This window comes from Aspergillus flavus, chromosome 1 (genome assembly GCF_009017415.1).
Source record: "Aspergillus flavus chromosome 1, complete sequence".
Taxonomy (NCBI): Eukaryota; Fungi; Ascomycota; class Eurotiomycetes; order Eurotiales; family Aspergillaceae; genus Aspergillus; species Aspergillus flavus.
The window spans coordinates 2042786-2069503 of NC_092406.1; the positions used below are offsets into that span (position 1 = coordinate 2042786).

The following is a 26718-nucleotide window of genomic DNA, read 5'->3' on the forward strand; positions in this document are numbered from 1 at the left end:
TGAAGAAATCCCAAAAGGACTGTTTGTTTCTCTTATTTTTCCCTCTTTTATTTTGTTTTTAAATGTTTCTTTCTTTCTCTCTCTCTTTCTTTTTTGTTTTTTATTTTTTGCTAATTTACCAGTGAGGCAAGGCACTTGAAGGAATTTCGGCGCATTCTGCGGAGAATCTGATAGTCAAAGTATATTTCCTGAAAGCAAGTATGTTCACTCGTTACTGACGAGAGGGGAGTCCCTCTTTCGAGGGATTGCAGATATTAAATCGCCCACTTGACTTCACCCTCTGATGATGATCTTAGCCATACCAAGTGCGGAGTACTCATGAACTACTAAATCGCCTACTTGCTACTAGTAGTAGTTCCCTTTAAAAGTCGGTCAGCTGAGAAGGTGCTGATCTACCAAAATCCAGATCGTGGGACGGCTTCGTCCCAGCAAATCGCAACCGCGGTACTACTCTTGAGGAGACTTCCTCCGTAGTAAGTGAGACGACGCGTCCATCTCTGGTCAAGACTGTCATGCCATACACTAAAGTTCTTATCGGCTTTCTGTACCAACTTACTCACCAAGTTGGAGGAATAATAGATCGTTGGGAGTGAGTGGATTACTATCTATTACATGATGATAATGGTCCATAGAATTGGACTCGTCATGGGCGCCCTCAGACCCGACTCAACAAACCCGATCGAATCCAAACTTATCTACATATTCTGCAATGCTGACGCTACTCGTGCATTGAATCTTCACTCGACACCTCGATCTGTCAATTCAGACTTTCTGTGGTCGGCTTACTGACAGTTGATGTCTACTTCAATAGCTTGCGAGGTAGCATCGCATAGCCCGTTAAAAATACTACCTCACAGAGCTAAAACAAAAAGAAAAAAGGAAAGAAAAGAAAAGAAAAGAGCTTCATGATTGGACCCAATACCTTGGGAGTATTAGAGCTTTTTTTTTACTTTTTTTCCCTTTACGTATCAGATTTCTTTTCCCTTTTTCTCCCTTCCTGGACTAGCAAAGGCCAGTCCCAGTGGTGCAGTCTCCAACCTCGGAATTTAGGGACAGTAATGTGGAGCCTCTTGAAAATTGGGAATTTGGGCACATCGAATGATCAGCCCATTTCCGACATCCTGGATCTTACCCAACAGTCATTAATACCCCTTAGATCTACAACAAAATAGGAGTACTCCGTACAGTACGGGATTATAAGGAAAGAAAAAGAGGATACTTCTTTACTAGTCTCCTCGGCCACAATAGAAGGTAAAAGGGGAGGGAAGATTAAGAAAAGGGGGAGGCTAACAGAGAAACGAAGAGAGAGAGAAAGATCATAAATAATAATAACCAGCATGAAATCACAATTGGCCAATCCGTCCAAGCTTCGTGCAGTCCACTTACATTAGCACCTGCGTTGGTCGGGGTATTCGGAAGCCGTTAGGTGCCAATGACAAGGAGAGTTCAGGGCCCCAAAATGACAGGAGTTTTACCAGCCTTGGGAATGACGCCGTGTACTATCATTCTTCTGGTTAGCCTGTTGACCGTTGTGGCGGGTCTGAGGCCGATCCCTCCCTTAGCGTCCAGCATTTAAGGGATGGAATGACTCCTCAAGCAGGAGAGCTCTGCGAGGGTGGATTTTCTCAAAAAAGATCAAAATAAGGAAGAAAGAAAAAAAGGTAAACAGAAAAAGGAAGAAAAAAAAAAAAAAAAAAAAGAGGAACCATGTCTCCTATTCAGGTAGCTAGACCTCTAGAACGTTCTATTCTTAGGAAAGGCGATAGATCTGCGGACTATAATAGCAGGACCCTCCCTATGAGAGAGTGTGTACCTTTGTACCGAGTACAGTACCAAATACCCATTGGGTTCATTGACTAGTGAATTGAATGGGCAATGTCACGGCTCAGAAAGCCAATGAGAAAGGTAAAACTGCCCAAAAGAATGATCATTAAAGTACCTACAAGGCAACCAAAACGGACGACAAGAGGGCTAGCCGCAAACTGACCTCTGATGTTAGGGCTTATACTGCCGAAACTTGGATGTCAAGCGCCGAAGCCTTGCAGTACCCTAGTGGATCAATATACCCAATCCGGTTGGACGTTAAACTGTGATCTACTCTACTTAGGGACCACGAGAAGCTATCCAAGATCCATAAAGGAAGGCAGCAAATAGGGTGAAGTTCGGATCAGGGAAGTTGATGGGTCGAAAGTCAGAACCCGCCTCCCAGTCATTCCGTTAGTACGTAGTGAGTAAGCTATCTGCATGCATACTGCAGCACGATAGAGTATATGTTTCAACTTCTTGCTCATATGATCAGAAGAAACGTGAGCTATACTCCGTACTTTTGTAAACTCGGGCCTGTTTGAGGTAAGTAGTAGTAACTATCTGATCTTCGATCCGAAACCTTAGCAGCCAACATGAGCCGGTCAACTCAACGCTAGGCCTTTTCTTACTCCGTACATCATGTGGGGATAGGTCTCTCAAGTCGACTACTGTCTCACGTCAAACTCTGTTGGCCTTGAACAATGAAGTGCCCTTTTAGCCGTGTGTAAGCCGCCTACCAGCAGGGCAGTTGACCTGTCACGAGCATATATCTCGCAAAGATATTTTAGGGGCGGTAAGAAAAGTGCGGTGACTATCAGTATTACGCAGCAAAGCAAATGGTGCAACCACGGCTCGTTATACACCTGGACCTCCGATGTCTTCTTGGGAGAAATCAGCCCGTAAATTAAACTTGTAACCCATTATTTACGCGTATATAGGATTGCCCAATAAATCAATAATTATTCCCACAAATTGCGCCATTCGTCGATGAATAATGGATAGCCCACGACATCGTCCTTTTCAGCTACCAGAGCTTGCAGACGGGCTTCTTCATCGGGCAGTTAAATGCTTCCTTGAATTCTCGAGAGTTTTCCATCGTTCCCTGTGGTGACCGTTAGCTGCGCTGCTTCCGTAAGGTGTTCGATTTGATCACAAAAGCCGGTACAAGACCGAAAGGTAACATAGCACTTACAATAATCCTTGCTGGTTTGGGGGCATGTGGGTCGTTGTAGATAGCCTTTCGAGCGGCTTCTGCAGTAGTCTTACTACACCACCAGTTTGCATATGAAATAAAGAAGAGCTGCTCCTTGGTGAACTTAGAAAGCCCAGGCAGCTGAGGGTCCGGGGAGACCTGTTCATGCTTTTTCCAAGCGTGATATGCAGCACCAATGCCTCCAGCATCCGCGATGTTCTCACCAAGAGTAAGACGTCCGTTGACGTGAAGGGGCTCCGAACCCTGTTCAGGAGCGGTGAAGTCCGAGTATTGGTCGACGAAACACTGGGCTCGCTCTTCGAACGCGTCGACCGTCTTGTCATCCCACCAATCAGTATAGTTTCCAGTCTCGTCATAGTGTCTACCTGTCGAATCGAACGCTATTGCAGCAGTGTAAGCCAATGTGTCCTCCATTTGCGCCAAGCATGCATGTTGTCTCGTTACTTACCATGTGACAGTTCGTGTCCACTGACAGCTCCAAACGCTCCATAAGCCAGGTATAAAGGAGCAGACGGCCCGTAAAATGCTGGCGGTTGCATAATCCCGGCAGGGAAAACGATCTCATTGCCAGGAGGGTTGTAATAGGCATTCACGGTGGGCGCAGTCATGCCCCATTCATTTCTATCTGTCGGTTTTCCTAGCTTCGACCATTCATTGTGTAGGTCAAACTTCGCGGCGGCGACCGTATTCTCGAAGAAAGTTTCGTTGGTTACCCTCAGGCGTTGATAGTACTTCTCCACGTCTCCTGGGTCCATCACATTAGGACTTTTTGTGGGATAGCCAATCTTCTGAACAATGTTGCCGACTTTCTTGATCGCCAGATCTCTCACTTCGGAGGGCATCCAGCTTGTCTGGCGTAAGGTATACACGAATCGCTCCTTGATGTCCGACACTATCTGATCGCCGAGTTCCTTCGACGCTTCCGAGAATGAATCAAGAACGTAAAATCGGCTCAACGTCCAGCCAAGGCTACTGTCCAGGGACTTGATGCATTTTCGCCATCTTTCTTCTGTGGCCTGCGGGTCCTTTCCTGCAAGCCTATTGTTGAATTCACGAAGAGGCTGGATTTTCGGGTCTTCTATTTCATCTGCGTACGTCTGGATGATTTTCCAGTTGAAATAAAGATCAATGACCTCTCTTGGAGTATCGTTTAAAATGGATGATAACGCTTTCATGTAGGACGGAGATCCTACTATCAAACGGTCACTCCTATAATCCGATGGTGCCAGAGCTGATATAATGTCTGACATGGAGATTTGTGGGAGAAGAGATTGTGTCTCCTCAATGGTCCGCGGGTTATAGGACTTGGTCACATCTTCCTGGCTTTGTGTGTCCGGGGTAACATCTGCTATTTTCGCTTCGAAAGTAACGACGTCGCGCAGATGGTGCTTTGTCCCGCTACTAGAGGCAAATTCCCCAAGCACTTTCTCCACCACCGTAGTGTATTCTTTGACAGTTTCCGTACTGTTATAGTATTCCCTTGCTGGAAGTCCGATCTCACCAAGTGGATTAACAAAGATTGCGACCGAGTCCGGGTCACGATCGTCAGACTATAAGTGTAAGGCAGGTTCAAAACCAATAAGGAGCGTGGATTACTCACAGCAACAAACGGGGATACCAGGGCCTCGACACCGGATTCCATGAGGTAGAGTATTGCTTTTGTTAGGTCGGCATCCGATCCTTTAAGTGAGATCGAGTCTCGGCTGTATATCTTCTCGAACTCGGCCAGCATGTTATCAAGCGGTTTGCTTCCCCGCTTGGTGACCGTCGACTCGTCCATACAAGCAGTGTATGCTGCCTTCAATTTCTCAAAATTGTTTGAGTCAGCTGGATCCGAAGGTTTTGAGGAGCTAAGCAAGTGACGAAGGCGTGTCTGCGCATTTTCACTCATCATAGTCCCCGCAAATATGGCGCCTTGGTCAGGGCGCATGTCGTGCCGTTCTCTCCACCCCCCGCAGACATACTGATCGAAATCGGTGCAGGGATTAATTTGATCATAATTCGGGTCGAGGTTATAGAGAATCTCAGATGCGGCGTGTACACACTCGGGGGTCTCACAAATCGAGGTTGTCACAGGACGCGGAGGAACGCTTTCAGATGGTCCGTCTGATATAACCAGCCACTAGGTCAGAGAAAGTGCGATGGCAAGGGCAACGGTGACGTACCAGGAATTATAGACCAAAAATAATAGGAGACTGAAATGAATGACAGAATTGCAAATGTTGTACAGCGGGCGAGTGAGAACCACGATGCTTGGTTCCTCAGAGGGCCCTCCCGAAGCTCACGAACATGGGCTTCGGCATCTTCGGGATATCCCAGAAGCGGTCGGCTCTTCTCAAGCTCGGGCGTCGAAATGTCTCGCAAGAGGGAGGTACTTTTAAGTTCCTCATCACTGGTATATGCATGATAAGCACCCTGCTGTCCAATGGGAGGATTGACTTGCTAACCTTGTAAGGGGGGAGCTGGGCATGCTGTCCTGCAGGCCGTGCATCTCACCTTTCACACGAGGCACAATCACATCCAATGGTACAAGATAATGAAGATCCCACTAGTCTGCAATATAAATTCATATAGATGCCTTGCCTGGCACCGTCGAGAAGCATTTAAGGGGAAGGAGATAAATTAGGAGGTATGGTCGTTGTTTCACATCCATTGATGGCGTCACATGTTTATCATTGATGAGTCAGCTTTCTATCGTACGCTCAGAAATGCCGACACTAAGTGTTCCTTTATGTTTGCTTTGCTAGAAGAACATTCGCTTTTAAGAGAGAAGATGAAGTTTAAAGTGAACTCCATCTAGTACGACTGACGTTATTTCAAAGAACAATCTTCCGGATGCATATGAACGGTAGAAAGTCTACCCTACCTACTCGACTACCCGTAGCACCACAACCCAGACACTCGTTTAATTGGACGAAAACGAAACCCCCACAACTCCTTTAAGCTTATGTCAAATTAGCTCAACGTTGACGGCATTCTCCCGGGTTGCATGTCCTGTAGTACCTAAAGATATTTTATGGCAGGAGCTGTCTAGCCGACAGTTTAAGGGATACACACCAATATGGGCATGACAATCTGGGATATGAGCACATCGGCGTCATCACAGCTCGCCATGTCAACCAAGACATATACGAATCCCTGACCAAGTTTGGTCAGTTCTTCACAGTGTCTAAGATATACCCTGATCTCTCACAACGCCATGGCTAGCAAACCTCGTTTCCCAGTGTCAGTGAGGAAGCATGGCTTTACTCCGTACTGTACTGGTAACGCTTTTAGTCCCCACTTAGGCATGATGTATCTCGTAGGGCTTCTGCTCGGTGCCGGGTGAAGGAATATATCACAACGCACCTTGTCAACTTGGCAAGTAAAACCTAGTACGAGGATGATATAGTCTTAGTTCCTAATAACTCTCTATGAGAGCATAAGGAGAGCATATCCCGAATTCAGTTAGGTGTTTCTGCTTGTTACTCCAGTTTAAATACGAACAGCTCCCCAACCAGGCGGAAATGCCTCGCACAATGTTCGGGATTTGGGATCATCGAAAACGGTATATTTACCAATGAAATAGTGATAGGTGGCTCCACAGCGGAGAAGAGACCATTGGGATTGGTTAGAGACAAAAACGTTGGTAAAGCGACTGGTCTAGAATGATATCCAACATTGTTGGCCTCATTTCCTATCTCCATAGCGGTATATGATCTGCGGGCCATGAATTCTTCAGTAAACTAGGACAGCTATTTTGTTTTTTTGTTTTTTTTTCCTTTCACTTATTTTATAAAATCTTCTAGAGTATTCTAGAGTCAGTACTGGTTGTGTGGAGTACAAGTACTGATGTTGGCACTCGCAGTGGTATATGTCAGATTGTCTAAATACCAATCGGCAATGGATCCAATCTATCATATAGATGAGACACGGTGATTGAGCGAATAACCTTGTTTTTGCCTTTTTTCCCGGCATTCCGCTGTAGAAGGGAGAATGTGTCTAACCAGGAGACACCCAAGTCGTTAAGGTTGGGGAAACAGGGGACCTATAGCAGTTGAACATATTGGCTTGGCTCGTGAGCGGAAGAAGCCACGCGAGAAATTAGACCCAACTCTAACCGGTCCAGCCAATAATCCGTACGAATATGAATTGCCGGCAGACACGGACTGCCGTTTCTAGAACTCTTCCGACTCGGACGAGACTGACAAGGATTGAAGAAAACATTGGAGTCTGAGCGCTTCCACTGCCACGCGAGACACTCAGCATTGTGATCCATCATAAGTTTGCAGTACATATCGTATACCTTCTGACAGGTGTGCCCTGTCGAGAGGGTTGCCTTGGAAGGCAATATCATTGGCGGCAACGGCATGGCATGGATCAGGGTTATGAAAACTTTCAGTGAAAGCACTCCGTCTGGGCTGTGGGGCTGCAAAAGTGAAACATGATGTGGACGAGGATCATTTGCTTCTTTAGGCAATCAAGAACACATGGCTTGAGGGGTCATGTCATGTTCTTCACTCGAGTTGCACGTCTAAGACAATTGGTAAGAGCCAATAGCAATGGACTTAACCTGTCAAGTTTGGGCTTGGGAGGCCTCAAGACATGCAGAAGACGTCCTAAATTAAGCTAAGATAAACGCAGGAGAGACCAATAGTGTCCCATGCTTCAAGTCAACATAGTGCACCAGGTAAGCACCGTTTCCTAAGTACATCTATTTTAGGGGGAAGAAACGAAATGAAAGGCTAGGTCTGGCACTGGGGAGCTTCAGTGTTGACCTTCAAACTATTAATCGACGTCGAGTGCATGCTGAGATAAGCTTTATGCATAGTGTGATGTTAAAAAATATATCCAGAATATATATTAGATATTGTTCAGTGTTAGGTCTGTTAAAAGCCATCAGGCACATGATGTTTAGTGATGACCCGTTGTCCTATTTTCAACTAAGCGCAGGCAGAACTAGCTGGTGCTGCAGAATGTAGCCTACACAAATTGCAGTAACCCTTGTCACTCGTTCCCGTTGTAGCTAGTGACCCCGTAAAGTTGCTTAATTCGTACAATGTACTCCGTACGGAGTATGGATATAACTACATGCATGTACATACATGTCCTTCCGTAAGTTCATCCACCCGAGGGTAGTCCGAGTATTATATCGATAAATTATCAATAATCCAGACATACTGTGAATTCGAGATTACAGGCTACTCTACGAAATTTACCCAAATAACAAAATAAATAAATAGATAAAAATATATAAAAAGAACATATTAATTCAAACCCCACAAGGGTAGGAAAACAAGAATAAACATCGATACATTAACTACTATTTATTTGATCCATCAAAGAGATCCCGCGGACGTGTCATGCATGGCATTGTTTACCTGTCCGAGATGAGGTCAATCATTGTTTGCTCGGGACTCGTAAAGATTGTGATGAATGGAATGGGTCCTGGCGGCCGGACCTTGACTGCCCCCTGCCTTAGTGTCGGAGCGGTGGCCCTGTTCGTCGTAAAGCTGAAACCGGAAGAATGAAATCCGATGCACCGGATGACCCACATGCGGATTTCAAGGAGTTCTGGGGTTTTTCGGTATCGTGGTTGTTTCTCCCCAGGGCTTTTTCAAGGAGGAGGAATTGCTTCTTTTTGTGTTCTTCTTGATTTATCTGTCTGAAAGTTTGGATATTATCGCCTACCAAACTTTTCATTGCGGGAGGGCACAGATCTTGGAATAAAGTTTGCGATTCGAACAATATTTAGACTTTCCATGGTTTCTTCAGGCGAGAGAACCATCCGTCGGAGTGATGATTTTAGGGGGGAGCGGCCGGTACTCAGTGATACCACAGAGCAGGTGTTGGTCCCTACCATGGACCTGGGACCACCCGCAATGACTCGAGAGCTATGTCTTTTTCACCAATAATACCAAGGTTTATAGGATGATCATTACGGTGTTCGTGTATTATTGGCTGTCCTTGTTGAGAGTCATGATTTTTGCGTCTACTCCGTATGTTCTATAATTACGGGGATTATTCCTTTTATATACTCCGTATGTTTAATGGGGCGATCTTGCCATCTAATTAATTACCTAGGTTACGTTTTGAGTAATGGTTATAAGCGAGGTGGATGAAGTTTTAGGTTCTAAGGGATCATTTATGGACAAACTCTCCAAACAGTCATACGAATCATTCCTGATCAATTTTATTATTCTGATCTATCGGGAACGGATTTACGAGCTCATTTCTAACCAGCCCCATAATCCCCTTCCCCAATATCCTCGGCAAAAGGAATTCAAAATACGAAAGCCAGGAATTTCCACTACCACACAATGGGAATGAAATATCACATCGATAGTGCTGGGTACTAGTGAAAGTTCTTATCTGCCGTAATAGAATCGGCGAAGAAGCAGCCCTTGTTATTCTAGCAAACATTCGTCGATCCGTGCGTCGCATCCGTACCTCGTGGCAATGTTCGGTTGCAGGTACTGGCAGGAAGGGGGGGCGAGTGGGAACCAGTGGAAATTTTGGATCGGAGACTCCGGCTAGGCTATGTGCATTGTGCGTTGTGGTACTCTGTAGGAGTGACGGAGTTAACTTCGTAACCAACATACCGGTGCTGAGACTATAGGGATAAACCCTTAGGTAATCATCATGCAATCACCTTATCAAGTTATCTATGTTTGTACTGTGTGAGATGGGATTCTAAGTTAGTATTGAGAGGACCATTTCAATACTAATACTATTATTAAAAGGACATGTCCAGGATTTGGAACTTTCTTTTATGGCTAGTGAGATGTTCGAGAAGGAGGGGGAACAAAGTGCCGACAGGGTAATACGTAGGTATTGATTTACATGGTAGATAAGTCGTAGCTGCATACTCTGTACCTACAAGGCAGCTAGCGACCGAGTTGAGGCTAAGGAATCGTCCCAGGGTGGAACACTTTAAATTTTTTTTTTCTTTTCTCTGTATTTTTCGAAAGTCCCAAGAGAGTTAAGGTCACACAATAAGCAAGCTGTATTTTGTGAATGGCTTTTCTTTTCGAGTGGATTTGGGGGTAGTCCACTCACATGTTAATTTTGACTTTTACGTTATTTGATATTATTAATCTTAAATTAATATTGTTGTTATTTTCTTCCCTCCCTATGTTGAAGTAAAATTCGCTTTGAGAGGCGAAAGAGGTACCTCGCTGGTACTAAAAGGTAACAATGGGTTGTTACCCGCCGAGGCTAATGACACTAACTTTTGCTAAGAACGGAGATGCTGCGGATACTAAAGAAGTTACGGACGACACATGCCACGCGCATCTCCTGGTGCTAGAGATCTAGCATTTACATTCTTGGTTCTAGTGCCAGGGCCACCCAACTCCAGAACCAAACTAACGAACTAACCAAAAGTCCAGTGCAGGATGATGACTCCAAAAGTACCTAAAAAGACTTAGTTATTCTTACCCGCGCGCTTTGAAAATGGGTCCCCCTCTTCCACTCTCTTACTCCGATCGGAATTGATTGAATATAACTAACAGATTGCGCGACATTACCACGGCTACTACGTACTCGTTCCCTACTGACAGTTGCTCCTGGTGTTCTCTTCCTTTCTCTTCTACCCACCCCCACCCCACTTGTGTCCCTTCTTCCCGCTCCCTGAATCGATTTCTGTGGCACGGCAGCGATGTACCACTTGTGGCTATTAATCTTATTATATTGATATCCGGAGCGTTTTTTCCCTTTACTCCCCCCTCTCTCCTCCTCGTTGTCGCTTACCTACTGCTACCAACGTTCTCATCCTGTCTCAACGCCTCTAAGAGTCGTTGACGCAATTAAAATCCCGCTTTGAGAGCGGTCGATCAACCACTACTGGACAGGACATTCTTTTGCGCTTTTTGACGTCCCTCATTGGTTTCGGCCGACGTCGCATAAGCTCGTACCTCAACTCAATCTTTCGCAAACCTCCACACATGAGCCTCCGCTTTGCTATCATCACTCGGTCTTGACTAGGACTAAACTTACTAGTGGCAACATCTCGCAGAACCCTTCTGTATTCCCTATTCTTTCTTCAATTTCGCGCTTGGAGTTGGCCGTTTCCGTCACTGGGTAGCTGTGCTGTCTCTGGGATTCTCTGTCTCTAATTAATTCGGGGTAATCGGCTATCGGATAGCCTGGCTGTGATTTTCCGACATTATCACATTTGTCGAGCAGTCCTACAATCGTCTGGACTTCAACCGGCAGCTCTATTCAGGTTTCTGTGACATCAGGGTGCTGTGTCGTACGAACGGAACGCCAGAAGCCACCTCTCGAGTAACTGTTTCAGCTGGAGTTCTGACTGTCGCCATTTGATCGCAACTAGAGGCACGCGCGTGTTTTCTTTTTGCATTTGTTTCGCTATTTAATTCCACCATCCTAAAATAATACTATTACTACAACAAATCGGTTAGTTGCTCTCCCGGCAAAGATAGCCTGCCCACTCGTATTCTGTGTTGGTGGTCGTCGCATGTCTTAAAGATCACCTTTTGAGTGGTCATGAGCATTTGTCAGGCGTGTCCCCTGATTCACCTGCTGCCATTGGACTTCGCCCGTTCCCCTCCCATGTGTACACCAACGCTGAAGTTCTTAAACTAATTGGCACCTTCAGAGGTCGTGACAAAGGGTCTTCCTATAAGTGAGAGAAAATCATAGACAACATGGGTTGTATGGGCTCAAAGCCCGTTGACACAACGGATAAGGATGCGTTACAACGAAATGCTCGGATAGACAAGGTCCTGAAGAATGACAAAAAAGTGATGGATAGGACTATCAAGATTCTCCTTCTCGGTAAGTCTCCGGACAAGTTTATCTCGGCAATGTGTATTCACAGACCATTAGGTGCTGGCGAATCAGGAAAATCAACAATCATAAAACAAATGCGCATCATCCATTCTGGGGGATTTCCTGACGATGAACGCCGTCAAACGCGTGCAGTAATCTATTCCAATGTTGTCATTGCATTCAAGGTTTTGCTGGATATTATGCGCACGGAAAGCATCGAGTTTGAGCAAGAGAAGACAAAGGTAAATAAGAATTGGCATTGTTCCACACCTCACCCTATTTGCATCCTGTTTGAAGCAATAGCTAATCTTTGATACCAACCCCCAGCCACTTGCGGATTATATGGATACTCTGGAGTCTGACGTGGGCTCAGATGAAGCATTTTCCGACCTCAAGGTTCGCGATGCCATGAGAGACATGTGGAATGATGCAGGGGTGCAAAAGGCTGTCGCTAGAGGGCATGAATTTGCTCTACACGATAATCTGCATTAGTGCGTACCGATCTCCTAACAATAAAACAGACGGTTGTTGACCTTCATATAGCTTCTTTGATTCACTTGACCGGATATTCGCGCCTGGCTGGCTTCCAGACAATCAGGACATGCTCCAAGCGCGTTTGCGAACCACAGGAATTACAGAGACTTTATTTGAACTTGGCCAAATGAACTTCCGAATGATGGATGTTGGTGGCCAACGGTCTGAGCGCAAGAAGTGGATCCATTGTTTTGAGGGTGTGCAGTGTCTTCTCTTCATGGTAGCCTTATCAGGCTACGACCAGTGCTTAGTGGAGGATCAGAACGCTGTAAGAATCTTGCGCCCCCTTCCAGATCTGACACATCTAACGCAGTCTGTTAACAGAACCAAATGCACGAGGCCATGATGCTGTTCGAGTCATTGGTTAACGGAGAATGGTTCAAGCGCAAGCCCATCATTCTTTTCCTAAACAAGATCGATCTCTTCAAGGGCAAACTAAGTGTCTCCCCCGTGTCTAAACACTTTCCGGATTACAACGGTTCGAATACGGACTTTGATGCTGCGGCAAGATATTTCGCTGACAGGTTCCGCGGCATCAATCGTATCCCCGACCGAGAGATCTACATCCATTACACTAATGCGACTGATACAACATTGCTGAAAGCAACCATGGATTCGGTGCAAGACATGATCATTCAAAAGAATCTGCACACTCTTATCTTATGATAATTAATGTTTTATCAGAGACGATTGGCTTCCACGATAATTTCCGCGAGCCTGAGACTATTCTAATCACTCAGCATTCCACGTTGCATTTTCCGAGCGTTTCCCCTTTCTACGACACTTTGGCCCTCTCCTTAGCCTTGAATTATTCTTGCCCTTTTCTTTTCTTTTCGTCCTACATGCATCGAGGAAGCGGTCTTGGTCGACTCTGTGCTACAGTTCTACTATGCCACACTGCATGAAAAGCTTACACTACTACATGGTGCTTCATTTGGTTCGGTTCAGCGACGAGTTTCTTTCCTTTTACGCCATGCAGATTGATACCATTCTATTCTTCTATTCTCTTTTCTCTCGTCATTCATTATGTCTGGCGGTTTCCATGGCTACTTGCCTTTTTTGTCTTTTTACGCTGTAATACATTGTGGCGAAGCCTTCGGCATTTTGTTCTCATAATATCTAGTTTCAATCTTACGAATATTGTCAATCCGATCTGGGCTGAAGTGTCTATGGGTGAGGATTTCTTGTTTCCTGGTGTTAATTGGGACTGGTGCGTTTGTCTTTGTGAAGATAGCAACCTATTCCTCTTTGAGATGCAGCTGTGTAGGTACTAGCGTTCTCTTTCTCACTCTTGGAGGTATTGACTTTCTCTTGTTCTGGTTGCAAGGAGGTTGTTTTGGAATAGTTTCAGGGTTATGAGCAATATCTTGTTGATTAGGTTGCGTGAGATGAAGCAAAACCCTCCCACGGCAGCTCAACGCGTACCAGTCCGGTGCCATGTTCAAGGGTACAAGTTCTACCTTTGTAACCTGAGGCTTTGTCAATTCAGTATCACCGACATTATAACGTTTAGTACAAGTAAACTCATGAAGAGGTGGGATGATCAGTCTATCATTGGACGATCTGCTATTCATGCCTCAGGTGTCTAATGCGGAAGGAGCTTTACCGGATTAGGCTTCCGCCTGATCGGCTCAACTTCGAATTCGCCTCAGACGACTTCTAACCGGCGTTGTTCCCGACATACTCGTCACCCAGTTTCTGGGCTATTCGACGTCGGAAAATGCTGTCATCTTCGTTACGCCGGGCTGCATGGGCTCCTATTGCCCCCATCACCGGCATCGCTCGCTCGTCCAGTCAAGCTCTTCCAGCTTCCTCTAATACCCTCTTAGGCGCGGCACAGCATGTCCGTCAGCGCCGTTACTCCTCATCTTCTTCTTCAAAGCCCAGCGACGGTTCCAGAAAAGTCGACGCTTCTTCTCAGACCCCCGCAAAGGGCGTGAATGCAAGCGAAAAGCGTGAGGGTAAGGCTTCCAGACGAAGGGGAAAAGATAGCAGTGGCCGCAACGGCTCCAAGTCGAACCAGCATACGGTCTTCTCGAGACTGCCTAGCGTTCCCTCCACCCAACACCTTCAACCCCATGGTGAGTAGAGATAGCACCAAGGAGGCGGATAAGGGTCCTAGATTGTCCTGTGGCTAACTTTTTTCCTCGCGGAGCAGATGTTCATGTAGCTTCATTCTTTTCTATCCATCGACCTATCTCCGTTTCGACCACTGTTCCTCCTCCTTCTAGCCCTGAAGCATTTGATGCCATATTCACCGCGAAGAAATCCACGAAACATGAATCGGATGATGTGATTTTCACTCTATCCTCTACCGTCAACTCCATGGAGAACCCTGCCTATCACCTAGGTGAACAAGAAGGCTCTCTGAACCACTTCGATATGGAGGGTAACCAGCTCGACGGAATGAACATGGCGGAACTGAAGGTTTCCGTGGAGGAGCTCACAAGACGACTTCGTCCATTCCACCCCCCGCCGCCACCGGTTCCCTTCGATGAAGCGAAAGATGCCGGTGCCGTGGAGTCGGAAAACTTCTCTCCCCGCGAAACCAGTTACTCCACCGTTTTGACCATCCATGAGTCCACACATGCGGACGGTCGCAAGACGTACGAAGCCCATACGGGTCCTTTCGTCCGCTCTCCGGATATGGACGCTCCTGGCGCCGGTGAGAATGAAGCCATCATCGACGTACCGTCCCAGCCCGGAACCACCTACATTGAGCGCCTACGCAACAACCGTACCATGCAAGCGATCAGCACCAAGAGACGGCGTAAGCTGAAGATGAAGAAGCACAAGTACAAGAAGCTTTTGCGGAATACGAGGACCTTGCGTCGCAAGCTTGACAAGGCTTAATCGGGATTTCCCTATTACAATCTCCTTCCTCCTGCACTGCCACCTTCTGATCGCCTTCCCTCAAGTCTCATGGCATTTTGGAGTTGAACATCGCCATATTGTCGGACTTGAAACCGGTTGGTGATTCCCTGGGTGTTTTTTTCGTGTCCGTCCTCATGGCTCCCACGGCATATTCATATCCTTGAATATTGCACTTTTCCTATGCATTGTCCACTCTATAGACAGTATCATTTACATAGCTATCTTTTATATCACCTTGTTTGATCGTTGAAGATGGACATATAGCTCTGTATTTTTAATGTGATTATTCGACGCAAAGCTCGAATTGCATCTTGTACTACCAGATATAATGTAACAGTCAACGGTTACACCCATTACAGCATAGAAAACTATATGCGTAGCAAATTTGTAAGAGTAATGGATATACTTCCAAATGTGATACATGTAAAAAAGAGAACTTGATATCTTTAGACTGCAAAAATTTTACTATATCAGCATATCAACCCGCACGGATGCACGGGTTAGAATGCACCAAAATAATAGTATGAGGTCTTTTGATTCCAAATAACAGAGAAAATCCCGAATCGAATCTTGAAAGCGAGTAATAGCTCGAACACAAACAGCAAATAACCGCATAAACAGCATATCAGCATTGCAATGTAAATGATCCAGTCCAGGACCACAGCGACTCCAATAAAGTACAGGTACAGCGCAGGCTTCCGCCATGCGATGTATCTACCACGACTACCCACACATCATCCTACCATACAGCCTCAGCCTGTATGTCAGAATCATAATTCTTGACAGTTGAAGATAAGCCAAAGTTCCTTCCCCATTTCATCTGCCGTTTATCTCGGCTCTCGCGACAATATGAGAACGTTCTTGTTCAGGAGAGCAAGGCGTTTACCACGTCACATTGACCAATCCAAACCAATATACTCCGTGCGCGAAGAGGATTAATGAGAAGATCTCGCACAACGATTGTCAAATATGACTTAGCACTTGGCATCAATCTTGGCCCGAGAGTTCATCAAAAGGGCAACGATGAGACCGTAAAGACCTGTGGTACGAAGCGACAATCATTAACGAATTGGAATAAGACTAGGAAATGCATTCAAGCGGTAAAAACTCACCCAAAACTTCAGCGAAAATGAGGATAAGAATCATGCCAACATAGAGCCTAGGTTGCTGGGCTGTTCCGCGGACACCAGCGTCACCGACAATACCGATGGCAAAACTATACACCATGCCATTAGTTCCCAGCTCTCGTAAAAGTAGACTGTATTCGATTCATCAAGAATGAGACATACCCAGCTGCCAGACCAGCCAGACCGACAGCGAGACCTGCTCCCAGCTGAATGAACCCGGTGTATAGAGGGACCGTCTGTGCCAAGTCGTTCGCGATCAGGACGGACACGACCAGTCCGTAGATACCGATGATACCCGCCATGACAATGGGAACGATGTCTGTAATCATGCACAGTCAGAATTTTTGACGCTTACAAACAAGCAATCCGGTCGGAGGAGCTCAATGTGGGCTCTAACGTACTCTTGACGATCAAATCGGGTCTGAGGACAGCCATTCCACAGACACCGACACCGGCCTTAGCGGTTCCATAGGCGGCACCGAAGCAGGTGAAGACGATGGCCGAGGTGCAACCCAAGGCACCGAAGAAGGGCTATTTCGTTGAATAAAAATCAGCTACGTTTCCTTCAGCGGGCAATACAGTACGTCAAGCACTGGGGAAGCTGGCCAAGCGGTTCCGTAGCTAGCTGGAGCTCTCGCATGGTCGGCATCGAAAGACTGTGAAAATACTCACTGCATAGACGGGACTATACGGCTGTGAAGTTAGCAACGAACAAACAACTACTTTGCAAGCTGTATGATCGGAAACCCATATGGCATCGCGACCGAGTGACCGAGATAGGAGTCAAACTAGGAGATTACGTACCAAAGTTCTGTGGCCATTTTGAAAGACTGAACGGGTCTGAAAGAGGATGATTGATTAATAAAAGCACAAAGGAAGTTAAAGGGAGCAGTACACACAGTTGAGTGCCGCGTAGACAACAGTTGCGGTGATGCGAAGGCTTCGGTTGTTGATGGGAGTTGAGGCGAACACCGTGGTTGCTGGTCGTTGCTCTTCGGGGAGGCTGACGGACCGCATGTGTTGCCACGTGATCTGGGGCTTGGCACCGCTCATCGGAGTATATTAGTTGCATTTATGGAAATTAACAAAATGCTGTGGACATTGCCTACAATTACAATTATATTTCTCACTTTTGTTTCAGTAGCTATATATTGGTGGCCTTCTAGCTCTATGAGACGACTAAGTTGACTCGACACCCTGGGATATCGAGTTTAGTACCAGACTCTAGAGTCTCTTGTTCCGGCCTCATCGGAACGATAGGTTGCGAGTAGGTCATTGCTTTCTCCGATAGTGCTCCAAAGTAATTAGGCTTGACTCTTAAGTCCTTGTGTGATACCCTTTTTCCCGCTTGATCGATGGGCATTTCGTTATCAAAAACGACACCGAATTGGTACGAGATCGCCCCCTCGCGGGAATCGGGCAGCTTTGGCCGGCTGATTTGTGCATGGTCTGGCTCGACAGAAACATAGAATTGAATGTAATCCCCGGCTCTAGCCACTTGTGACAAGGACGACAGGTCATCGACGATAGATTTCTCCTCAAACGGTGGCGCAGTTTGCGCCGTGCTCCTGCCAAAGGGAGAGAGTATTTTATCCAGCGTTATGAATTCATTTCTCTCGTAGGGTCCCAGAAACCTGGTTTCGTAATCAAGCGACAGAAGGCCCTGTTTCTTTCCCCATCCACCACCGCCGCTCATGACCCGGTGAAGTTTGCCTCCGGCCTGGACTGACCTCACAAGATTGGTCTGAAAGTCATCGGATTCGCCTTGCGGGTTGCTTGAAGGAGGCTCGACCAGAGCCCAAACGGAAACCCTATGGTCTGTGACATTGTGTTCTTCAATGTAGCGTGGCAGCTCTTTCTCTAGTTCAGACGAAGCAGGCATCGGGTCCTTCGATGTACCGGTTGGATGCTTTGCTAGTTGTCGGATGATGTTTCCCATGCTGGAGATAACCTCCCTTCGCTGGCCAACGGGGTGTAAAGGAAGTCCGAATGCGTTATGCACCGAATTCGCAGTAGAGGCTATTCGACAGCGCGAAAGCTCAACCGATCGATCGAGGGTAAAACTAGATGAAGAGGGATCATAGGACCAACGAGTCCCAAATAGAGTGTTTTCGTTGCCATTGATGAACAGTGTATTGGCGAGGCGCAGCCCGACCTCATGAACGGCTCGTTGGAGACACGCATTATCCGAGCCATGCAGAATTCCTGCCTGGAAGGAAAATACTAGAGCTGGTTCCTCAGTTTCCGAGCTCCTGAGGCGTCGAGGTGCAGCAGCCCTTCCTTGTATGTTCGCCGTCCTCGCAAATAGGAGGGAGATCCCCTCGGATTCTGTCACGGCGCCATTATCGGTTATATCTTTGAAAGCCGATGGAGTGTCGGGCAATCTATCAACAATCGCGACAACGGCGTGTACAGGTTCGGGGGAATCGGATGTCGGAGCCTTGCGATAAAGTCGATTGATGCATTGTTCGAAAAAGGAATGGGTCGTATCGGCCCATCGGGCAAGGCTAGGTGTTAAGAGAAGAATAGGGATATGGTCCGGTCCTGCGAGCGACGGCGGTATAGAAGGAAGGCTCGAAAGGACGTCATCTGGGGTCTCTTCGACGTTTAGCTAGTCGCACCCTCGTGCAACACTAGGGTGGCTTACAATTTCTTTAGGAGTTCTCGTTAACCAAGTCTGAGCAAGAGGACCATGGTCTGCGGCTGCCTTTGTTTGCGTTGCAAAGCATCTTTGTGGACGCTTCCGTAGACACGGGCTCAACTGCCGCAATTGACGACAGCCGGACATCAGTTGAACAGGGTTGGGTAACTTGGGTTTGATTGCTAGCCGTGCTGGGATGGCAGGCGGGACGGACCCGAGTATCACCGACATGGAATCATGGACGGTCGATAACTGTGCCCGAAATTGACTAATAAGAAAGACTGCTTTGTGATTTGAGGCGTGTCATGTAAGTTGTTGAGGGAACACTTTTTTTGGGTTTCCCTCCGCAGACAGTCAGTCGGCTGCCAAGACCTGGAGTTCTAGACGCTCCCCCCACGAGCACTACTAATTACCCACCATTAATTATATCATTCTTTTACAGATCACGTACTTAATTTTTGGCTACAGACAGAAGCACAAATTTAACAACTTGATAAAATGGTACATGCTTAGAGGAATAAAAGATATGGTGGAAGTAAAGTCACATCTTCTCTTGCCCAGTATGAGTAGTTCTTTCTGAAGTAAGGTGTTGTTAAATTGAGGCTTGGTGAGGAATACTGGCGCAGTTGAGGCTTGTTGAATTTATTTATATAATTATTATTATTATTTTGCTAGATTTTTTTGATTTTTTCGCTTCCTTTCTGAGTCTGACCTGTGCCTTTCTATTTGTAGAAAGTAAAGCTACATACGGAGTAATGAATTAGCCATTGTCAACTTCTTCGCCTTTTCTGTTAGCTTGGATTATAGGCGCCGTTTGAAACGTTGGAGGTCTGTCAGCCTATCATTTGAGTGGTGTAATGCATCGTCCCCTTGTTTCCACTCTTTGTATTCTTGAAGCCCATTGGCGTGGTGACAAACTTGATACCCCCATGACGTATACAGGGTGCACATCATTATATAGAACTGCAGAAATGACCCTGGTGGGAGACACAGCGAAAGTAAGTACATCCCGAGTGTCGTTGAGGATATGAGATCAGTCCGCAAGAAATACCGACGCTAGGTAATTGTAGCGGTGGAGGTCAGAGAACATATACTAGCATTGCCATATAGCCTATACCATGTGCATACAGTACGTACTATACTAAGCCTGACTTGTAAGGCCATAGGGCTGTGCGGCCCACTGCTTGTTACACCCCGTGCTCTATGGAGCCCTGACATCAGTCAATGATCGCAAGCATAACCCAAAACCAACAATAGAAAAGGGACCTGAACTTGAAGCGACTTCTTGGAATATAAAAATAGAAATAATTGAAGATATGATGACGATTGTTATTTATTTTCAGATGAGATTTTTTGTTATACTTTTATTTTGTTTTTCCTTTTTGCCTTCTTTGGAGGCACTTCCGGTGTAGAGAGAAGAAACTGGCCAGCCTGGAACCGCCAAGCTTTTCCAGGCAACAGAATTCAAAGGGAAATGAAGAGGGCAATAAAAAGATAGTCATGGTGACATAGCGGTTGGGCGACTAAAAAGACAGTCCCCTTGCCTGTGATCGTATAATCAGGTAGCGCTGCCAAGGATAACAAGCCACCATGAACTTAAGGAACACCCCATTTTCATTTTTCCACCCTTTCTCATAGATCCACTGGGTAGTATGTACATGCCATCTGTTCACGAACTTGACGACGCAAAAGTCACCCGACAGGAAAGCTGGATCGGAGGGCGCGGCAGCGGGAAGTTCTTAATGCACATCATGGGTGATTGATCCAATGGGAAAAGGGGACGAAGGAACCCTGAGCCACAGTTGACGGTGGACATATGACGTAGATATTCAGAACTGATGAAGCATCACCCTCTCTTTATGGTCTTGACTAAGGGGAAATACTACTTGGTCCATCACCACCCGAAGAAGAAAGAATTCCATAGTACCAATTAAACTAGTAGTCACTTAGCCTAACCCGGTCCCAAAAGCCCCATCGGGAGTCCAGTAAAAATTAGTACTGCCTTGGGGCGATTTTTTTTGTTTTCCCCCTAGGCGGAGGTGCTCTCACGTTATCTTGCCGCCCATGAACTATTAAATCATTTAAAGAGCCCATCGCTTCTCTCCCGCCTTCCTCCTGAAATCTTCCCCATTCTTCCTACTACACTCTGTTATCACGGACCTGATTCGTACCAATTTGACCACCGATCATTGTCGACCCTTATCCATAGAACCTACAGGTTTCTCGTTGACACTCCGTCACCATGCCTTTCACTGCTTCGTAAGTGAGCTCCTATCACCGGCACCGCACGCTGTTGCCCACTCTCGGAGTCATCCTTTTTCTTCTCTCATCGTTGCGCTTCATACCTATCAGGAGCACGGGGAACGAAATTGACTAGGAGCTAAACTGACTAACCTGAATTTAGTGATATCTGCAAGATCCTCTTCGCGATCATCCTCCCTCCCTTGGGTGTTTTCCTTGAGCGGGGATGCGGTGCTGATCTCCTCATCAATATCTGTTTGACCATCCTGGGTTGGATCCCTGGTATCATTCACGCTCTGTACGTGTTTCCCTTGCATTGAAACTGCATACCACGGTCTACTAATCTGGTTCGCAGGTACATCATATTCAAGTACTAGACAGCTCTCTGCATCTCTGTCGCCATGCCCGTTTTGGTTCACATCGCCCGGTCGAAAAACTGCATCGTTTCGCGGTCAATAGCGTGAGATACCAACTTTTAAGATCGAACTCGCGACCATGATGCTGTCAGCAATGTTCCGCGGTGCTCCGGCCCAAGCCACCCTAATGCAACCCCACTACTTGGCAACCACCCGTGTATCCATTTTTCAACTGCGACGGCGCTAAGCGGTCTGGAACGCTGCTTGCTCGCTGCGATGGCGTTTTGGATTGTTCCGAACTCCCTTTGTTCTCATGTTACTCATGTTCTGTTTTTTGTTTCGCTTCGGATGATACCAGCTCATTTGCGATACTGGGCTTCGACTTTGCTCTATTGTCAGTGAGATTAGTTTTAATGATTAATGGCAATTGATAAGACCTTTGATCTGTGATCGCGCTAATACCCTCTTCTGTAAAGTCCGACAAGCTTCTCGTCAGCGACCTTGGTATCGACTGCGTATGAACTGAGACTCCTATGGTAGGTGGTCTAGAAGTGGATACCAACGCTATAGTATATATTGTTATTACTTTGTTCAAGTACCGAATACCCACCAAGTGATACTATGTACGCAGATCACACTCCACAGGCATCTAAAGTAAGGTGCTATCGCGCTCTCTCGCTTGAAACATCATAAGTGAGGCTCTTGGAAAGTGTTGATGGAATTCTTCCTATTTTGAATGAATCTGCAACCAAGTGTGACAACAAAGTGTTTTGAGGCAAACCTAGTCAGCCTCATTCCAGTTATACCGTTCGAATATATTCGCGTACTGAACGCAGTTGCGGCTTCCAATTGAAAAGAGGTCGAAAAAAAGAAACCCTCTAGGAGCCAATCTGATCCAGCAAATACCGCCATTGGACACAGTATACAGGCGCTCTTAGGTACAAAAGCATCGTGCCATATGCTTTTGTAAGTAGCGCACTCCAATTGAGTATACTTCGCAGGACGTACATACCCACTTCGAAACCAGGGATACTATCTCGAGTTAAGCATCCGGCGTAGGAAACCAAATTTGTCCCAACTAGGGCTAGCCAGTGGTTCAGCTATAAATCAAACTCATATACAGCAATCGAGACTGAATAGGCTACGCAGAACGACCTGCATGCTCCCTCAATAATCAGTTAGCGGAAACAATGGCATGGCATGGATGCCCCGCTCCATATGTGAGTCTATCACAAGAGAGATGCGGCTATGCTATGGTCTAATCCTCGGTTGGAAGAAGCAGCCGGGGTCATAGACCACTTTAGAGTGTAGCATTCCGATAAGAAAGCATCATTAGTGTCTCAGGCCGGCTAAAAAGGTTCAAATAAGCTTTAGCTCCTATGCTCCGGGATTATGTGGGTATTGCCCAATCAGGAAGTCGAAGGATTCCCCAGGTACGACCTTATGGGATGATGAAAAACCACTCTGTAAGCACCTTAACGCGTGCAGAACAGCTCTACTAGTAATGTGTGAAAGGTTTTCTCGTCTATGTCGTATGGTAAGGCTCTTATCATGGTGTATGTCGTTGCAAACTATGCTGACGCCCTACGGCTACGTACAACACATACTACCGGACTATCAGGACCATGCTGGCATGTCGAGTTAACAGTGTTGGATGTAAACTTACATATGGTCTTCTGAATGTAATAGGAGCAATAGTTTATATCATCCCAAGGGTGTAAGAACAAGGAAGGCTGAATAGACTGCAGTCTCTATCCATCAGATAAAAGACTGCCCTATCTCTTATTTGTCAACCAATTTTTCGGTCTTTCTTACCGCCACCAAAGATTTAGATGTGTTGTTACATACAAGAAGTCATCTATACTTGGAGTCAGCTGATCTGACATTACACTTCGTAGGCTCTGCAGCATCGGCGCCAACACGGCGCGTACCGAGCTTGTTTGCGTCCCTCTCGCCCAAACAAAGCGCTTACCCACTTTAATGCATCCTTTTACAGGCTATTTTGGGATTTGAGTCTAGCTAAAGGTTATTTACGTTTCATAAGGGCGCTTACAGATGTGTTGTTGATGGGGCTCGTCTCAGATCCAGGCTTTTTTCTGCCCACGGCCACTGAGCGCCATGACGAGGCATGATGATCTTTTTGACGCCGTGGGGAGTAGGATGACCACAATATGGCCTCGACCACGCTAAGCTTTAATCATGGCGTTTCTCATGCCTCCTCTTTCAGTTCCAACTTCACATCTCTGCAGTATCACCTTGCCTACAGTGTCTGTACTACTATTGCGATTGTATACCGTCAAGTTCCATCAGCTTTACCTTGCCCGCTTCCTTAGCATGGTACCCTGTAGGTGGATATGACTTCTAAAGCAGACATCACTTTGCGATATTGAGGCTGTGGTGAGTTGACGAGATCTATGAGGCCAAGTGGAGTTCTCCCCTTGAGAGTTCTGTTCTTCTATTCTCCTCAAGTTTCTGCATTGGAGCAGTATGGTTTGCTGATGAGTTCGGATCTAATAAGGTACTGCAATATGTTATCATCTCTTCTTCAGCAGCTACCCGCCACATTTCTATCATCAGTCCCGCTTCTGCTAGCTCTAGGCGCATATGGCCAGAAGCTCCCGGCATCCCAGCTCGATACTGTGCCCGGTTGTGCTCTGGACTGCGTCGAGAGCTTCATAAACACTAATTATCCGAACAATGCGTGCTCGTCTGGGTCGGATATCAGCTGTCTGTGTAAAACGAACACAAAAAGCGGCTATACGCTGGGGGAGGCAGCCTTACGCTGCAGCATCTCGTATTGCTCAATTGAAGTGGCGATCAATTCAAGTGTCTACAGCATCTGTGACTCGATACCCGGAGCGTTGCCTCGTACACATGCTACAATAACTGCCACAGTTGTGTCTGTAGTGTCGCCTACGAGCGCTCCCACTACCGAGACACACTTGCCTAATCCTAGTTCGACCACCCCCACGTATCCTACACCACCGAAGACTGGACAACCATCGACTACATTCACCACATTTCAGAGTCCAGCGTCAGCAACGGATACCGAGCAGAGTACCTCAAGTACTGATAGCAGCTCGCAGACGTCTCACAATGCAACATCGGGAGCAGCGGCCGGTAAAGAGAGTAGTCTTAATGCAGGCGCTGTTATCGGGGTTTCTGTTTCTTCTGGTATTGCAGGATTTTTCATCCTTGGGGTTATAGTATTTTTCTGTTGCAGGAAAATGAAACGGCGGTATCAGCAACCAAAGAACCAAGATTTCTTTGAGATTGGAGGTGTGATGGCGGAACCACCCGATTTCTCACTACCTCCAAGACGTCCGACTCCAGGGCCCAACCTTCCATCCTGTGCAGGACACGGGGACACGGAGGCTTCGAGGCTCATGTCCCCATTTCAGTCTGGTCCTCAGAACCCAGCAGTCATTGTAACAGGCCCGGATGACGACTACCATTATGGTTCCACGGGGATTCACAGCCCAGGAAGGATTGGCTTTGCTATATCCTCTAGCTCAGATATCGAGCCCTCAGTCAGTCAGTCATCCCCGAGGACAGTCTCCGACCTATTGCCTGACAAGCCGGCGTATACACTCTGCCCGGAACCTTTGCGGCCGAGTCAACAGAAGTACACAAGGCCCAACAGTGAGGACACATTGTTCGAAGAGGATGTCACCAGACCAAGGAGTTTCCTTGGTGGTAACAAGCAATATCCGAAATATTCAAACATGCAAGTCCCATACAGTAATAACTGGCAGTACAAGCGGCCTCAAAGAGTAGGGCTTCCCGATAACCCGCGGGCATTATTTCACGCCTTTCGAGCGCGGAATGATACTGTCATTTACCCAAAAACGTCGGCCTACGTTAGTGCTGGTGATGGGGTACAAACTCCTTATCAAAATGATGTATACAGCAAGTCATCGCCCCTAGGTCCACGGCCGTATAACGCGAAGCGCAATGAGTATATCGGTGATTACTGGCGGAGCCCCGGTATGGGGGCTAGAGCTCTTCCTGAGCCACCGGTATCTCGCAACGCAGCTCGTCATCCATATCAGGAGGCCGACACAAAAGGCAGCTTATTAGACAGCTCCAGTGACGAATTTGAGACCATCAATATTAACGAAAGCTCGGAGTCTCACCGAACGTCTCGACACTCTGGAAACTTCAGACCACTCACTCCTGTACGAGAAATTCGAACACCCAACAATGAAGGCCAGCAACGAAACTATTTTGACGAGAATGCGCCTGGAAAGTATCCCCGAGTGCCATTTTCCCGGACCGTTAGTCCAGCCCGGGAGATTGTCTCTAGGCCTAGGATTGTGCGGCGTGATGACATTAAGCGTGTACAAATACGTCGAGGCAAGCCACAGCCCAAACAATTGACTGTTCCTTATTCACCAGATGATTACTGGAGTGGATATAGCCGTGGCTCTCCGTCCGGACCTAGGCCGTACAGGTTGTCTGGTGATCGGTCCTCGACGGAGATACAGGGACGCATGGCAAAGAAAAAGCGTTCATCGTCGGAGCGCAATCTGACGCCATCAAGGAGAGGCTCTGACTTGATCCTCCGGGTAGACTGATGACTAACTTTGTTTATTCCTTTCTTGTTGTATTTGTTCTTTCTATCAAGTATGTGGTGGCTGAATTCCTGGTGAAGGCCCGTGTACTATGTATATATTCATAGAATACCGTTTCTTGATAATGATAGAGTGGGGAAGTATTTCCTTCGGACGGATAGCTAGTTGGGGAGGTGAGCATTGAGGATGGACTGATTCTTTGTAGTATACTACTCACCTGACTACTTTTATTTTCCTCAGACTTTTCTTTGTTTGTTTCTTTATTCTAACTTCTGAATAGACTTTCGACGAGTACACACAAAGACTAGAGGGGGCCAAACCTCGCTTATCTCAAACAATAGTGGAGATAAATCCTCAAATCAAAGCACACATACCTTTCTTGTGCCACATCATTCTCCAGGCACCGGTAAAATCTCTCCAGCGAAGAGAGCGAGGACGGTAGCAAGGAAGAAGCGACATTCCGCGTTGTGGGAGAGTGCTAACCAGCCACTTTGGCCATAATGGCGACGATGGTGACGAGGGTATCAAAGCTGACAGACAGACGCTAAGACCAAGTCGTGCCGTCAAGATCACATGCCGC

General features: G+C 46.7%; 8 protein-coding genes across 8 annotated transcripts; 5 read left to right on the forward strand and 3 right to left on the reverse strand.

Annotated features, from left to right (window-relative positions):
- Positions 1-612: 612 nt before the first annotated feature.
- F9C07_758 (uncharacterized protein) lies at positions 613-789 on the forward strand (the record flags this gene model as incomplete). The annotated part of the gene is made up of 1 exon (XM_071511653.1): positions 613-789. The coding sequence occupies one exon, from the start codon at positions 613-615 to the stop codon at positions 787-789; it is 177 nt and encodes a 58-aa protein (XP_071365649.1).
- An 848-nt stretch (positions 790-1637) lies between these two features.
- F9C07_2136684 (M13 family peptidase) lies at positions 1638-8001 on the reverse strand. Its single transcript, XM_041288629.2, has 7 exons — positions 5467-8001; positions 5185-5411; positions 4620-5125; positions 3468-4569; positions 2999-3399; positions 2001-2908; positions 1638-1906 (listed from the first exon to the last, which is right to left on the reverse strand). Exons 1-6 carry the CDS (start codon positions 5508-5510, stop codon positions 2831-2833), a joined length of 2358 nt encoding a protein of 785 aa, XP_041141156.2. The 5' UTR covers positions 5511-8001; the 3' UTR covers positions 1638-1906; positions 2001-2830.
- A 3666-nt stretch (positions 8002-11667) lies between these two features.
- F9C07_760 (G protein complex alpha subunit GanA) lies at positions 11668-12991 on the forward strand (the record flags this gene model as incomplete). Its single annotated transcript, XM_041288638.1, has 5 exons — positions 11668-11797; positions 11849-12033; positions 12119-12282; positions 12335-12593; positions 12650-12991. 5 exons carry the CDS (start codon positions 11668-11670, stop codon positions 12989-12991), a joined length of 1080 nt encoding a protein of 359 aa, XP_041141155.1.
- A 527-nt stretch (positions 12992-13518) lies between these two features.
- F9C07_1050007 (mitochondrial 37S ribosomal protein mS38) lies at positions 13519-15658 on the forward strand. Its single transcript, XM_041288637.2, has 2 exons — positions 13519-14406; positions 14484-15658. The coding sequence occupies exons 1-2, from the start codon at positions 14046-14048 to the stop codon at positions 15176-15178; spliced, it is 1056 nt and encodes a 351-aa protein (XP_041141154.1). The 5' UTR covers positions 13519-14045; the 3' UTR covers positions 15179-15658.
- A 515-nt stretch (positions 15659-16173) lies between these two features.
- F9C07_763 (putative vacuolar ATP synthase 16 kDa proteolipid subunit) lies at positions 16174-17343 on the reverse strand (the record flags this gene model as incomplete). The annotated part of the gene is made up of 7 exons (XM_071511660.1): positions 16174-16238; positions 16312-16415; positions 16489-16645; positions 16728-16857; positions 16999-17057; positions 17131-17166; positions 17226-17343. 7 exons carry the CDS (start codon positions 17341-17343, stop codon positions 16174-16176), a joined length of 669 nt encoding a protein of 222 aa, XP_071365650.1.
- A 151-nt stretch (positions 17344-17494) lies between these two features.
- F9C07_764 (uncharacterized protein) lies at positions 17495-19198 on the reverse strand (the record flags this gene model as incomplete). The annotated part of the gene is made up of 2 exons (XM_071511662.1): positions 17495-18937; positions 18974-19198. 2 exons carry the CDS (start codon positions 19196-19198, stop codon positions 17495-17497), a joined length of 1668 nt encoding a protein of 555 aa, XP_071365651.1.
- Positions 19199-21209: 2011 nt separating this feature from the next.
- F9C07_765 (plasma membrane proteolipid 3) lies at positions 21210-21585 on the forward strand (the record flags this gene model as incomplete). Its single annotated transcript, XM_071511664.1, has 3 exons — positions 21210-21226; positions 21372-21506; positions 21564-21585. 3 exons carry the CDS (start codon positions 21210-21212, stop codon positions 21583-21585), a joined length of 174 nt encoding a protein of 57 aa, XP_071365652.1.
- Positions 21586-24092: 2507 nt separating this feature from the next.
- Positions 24093-26141, forward strand: F9C07_2101676 (uncharacterized protein; the record flags this gene model as incomplete). The annotated part of the gene is made up of 1 exon (XM_041284228.1): positions 24093-26141. The coding sequence occupies one exon, from the start codon at positions 24093-24095 to the stop codon at positions 26139-26141; it is 2049 nt and encodes a 682-aa protein (XP_041141151.1).
- Between the last annotated feature and the right edge of the window lie 577 nt (positions 26142-26718).

What these genes read in the sequence shown, in the direction of transcription:
- F9C07_2136684 (XM_041288629.2), bottom strand. Translation starts at nt 5,510, where the DNA reads ATGCACGGCCTGCAGGACAGCATGCCCAGCTCCCCCCTTACAAG. An exon ending in TGGACACGAACTGTCACATG is followed by an intron (nt 3,400 to 3,467) that starts GTAAGTAACGAG and finishes CTGCTGCAATAG; the next exon opens with CGTTCGATTCGACAGGTAGA. An exon ending in CCAAACCAGCAAGGATTATT is followed by an intron (nt 2,909 to 2,998) that starts GTAAGTGCTATG and finishes CGGTCACCACAG; the next exon opens with GGAACGATGGAAAACTCTCG.
- F9C07_1050007 (XM_041288637.2), top strand. Translation starts at nt 14,046, where the DNA reads ATGCTGTCATCTTCGTTACGCCGGGCTGCATGGGCTCCTATTGCCCCC. An exon ending in CCAACACCTTCAACCCCATG is followed by an intron (nt 14,407 to 14,483) that starts GTGAGTAGAGAT and finishes CTCGCGGAGCAG; the next exon opens with ATGTTCATGTAGCTTCATTC.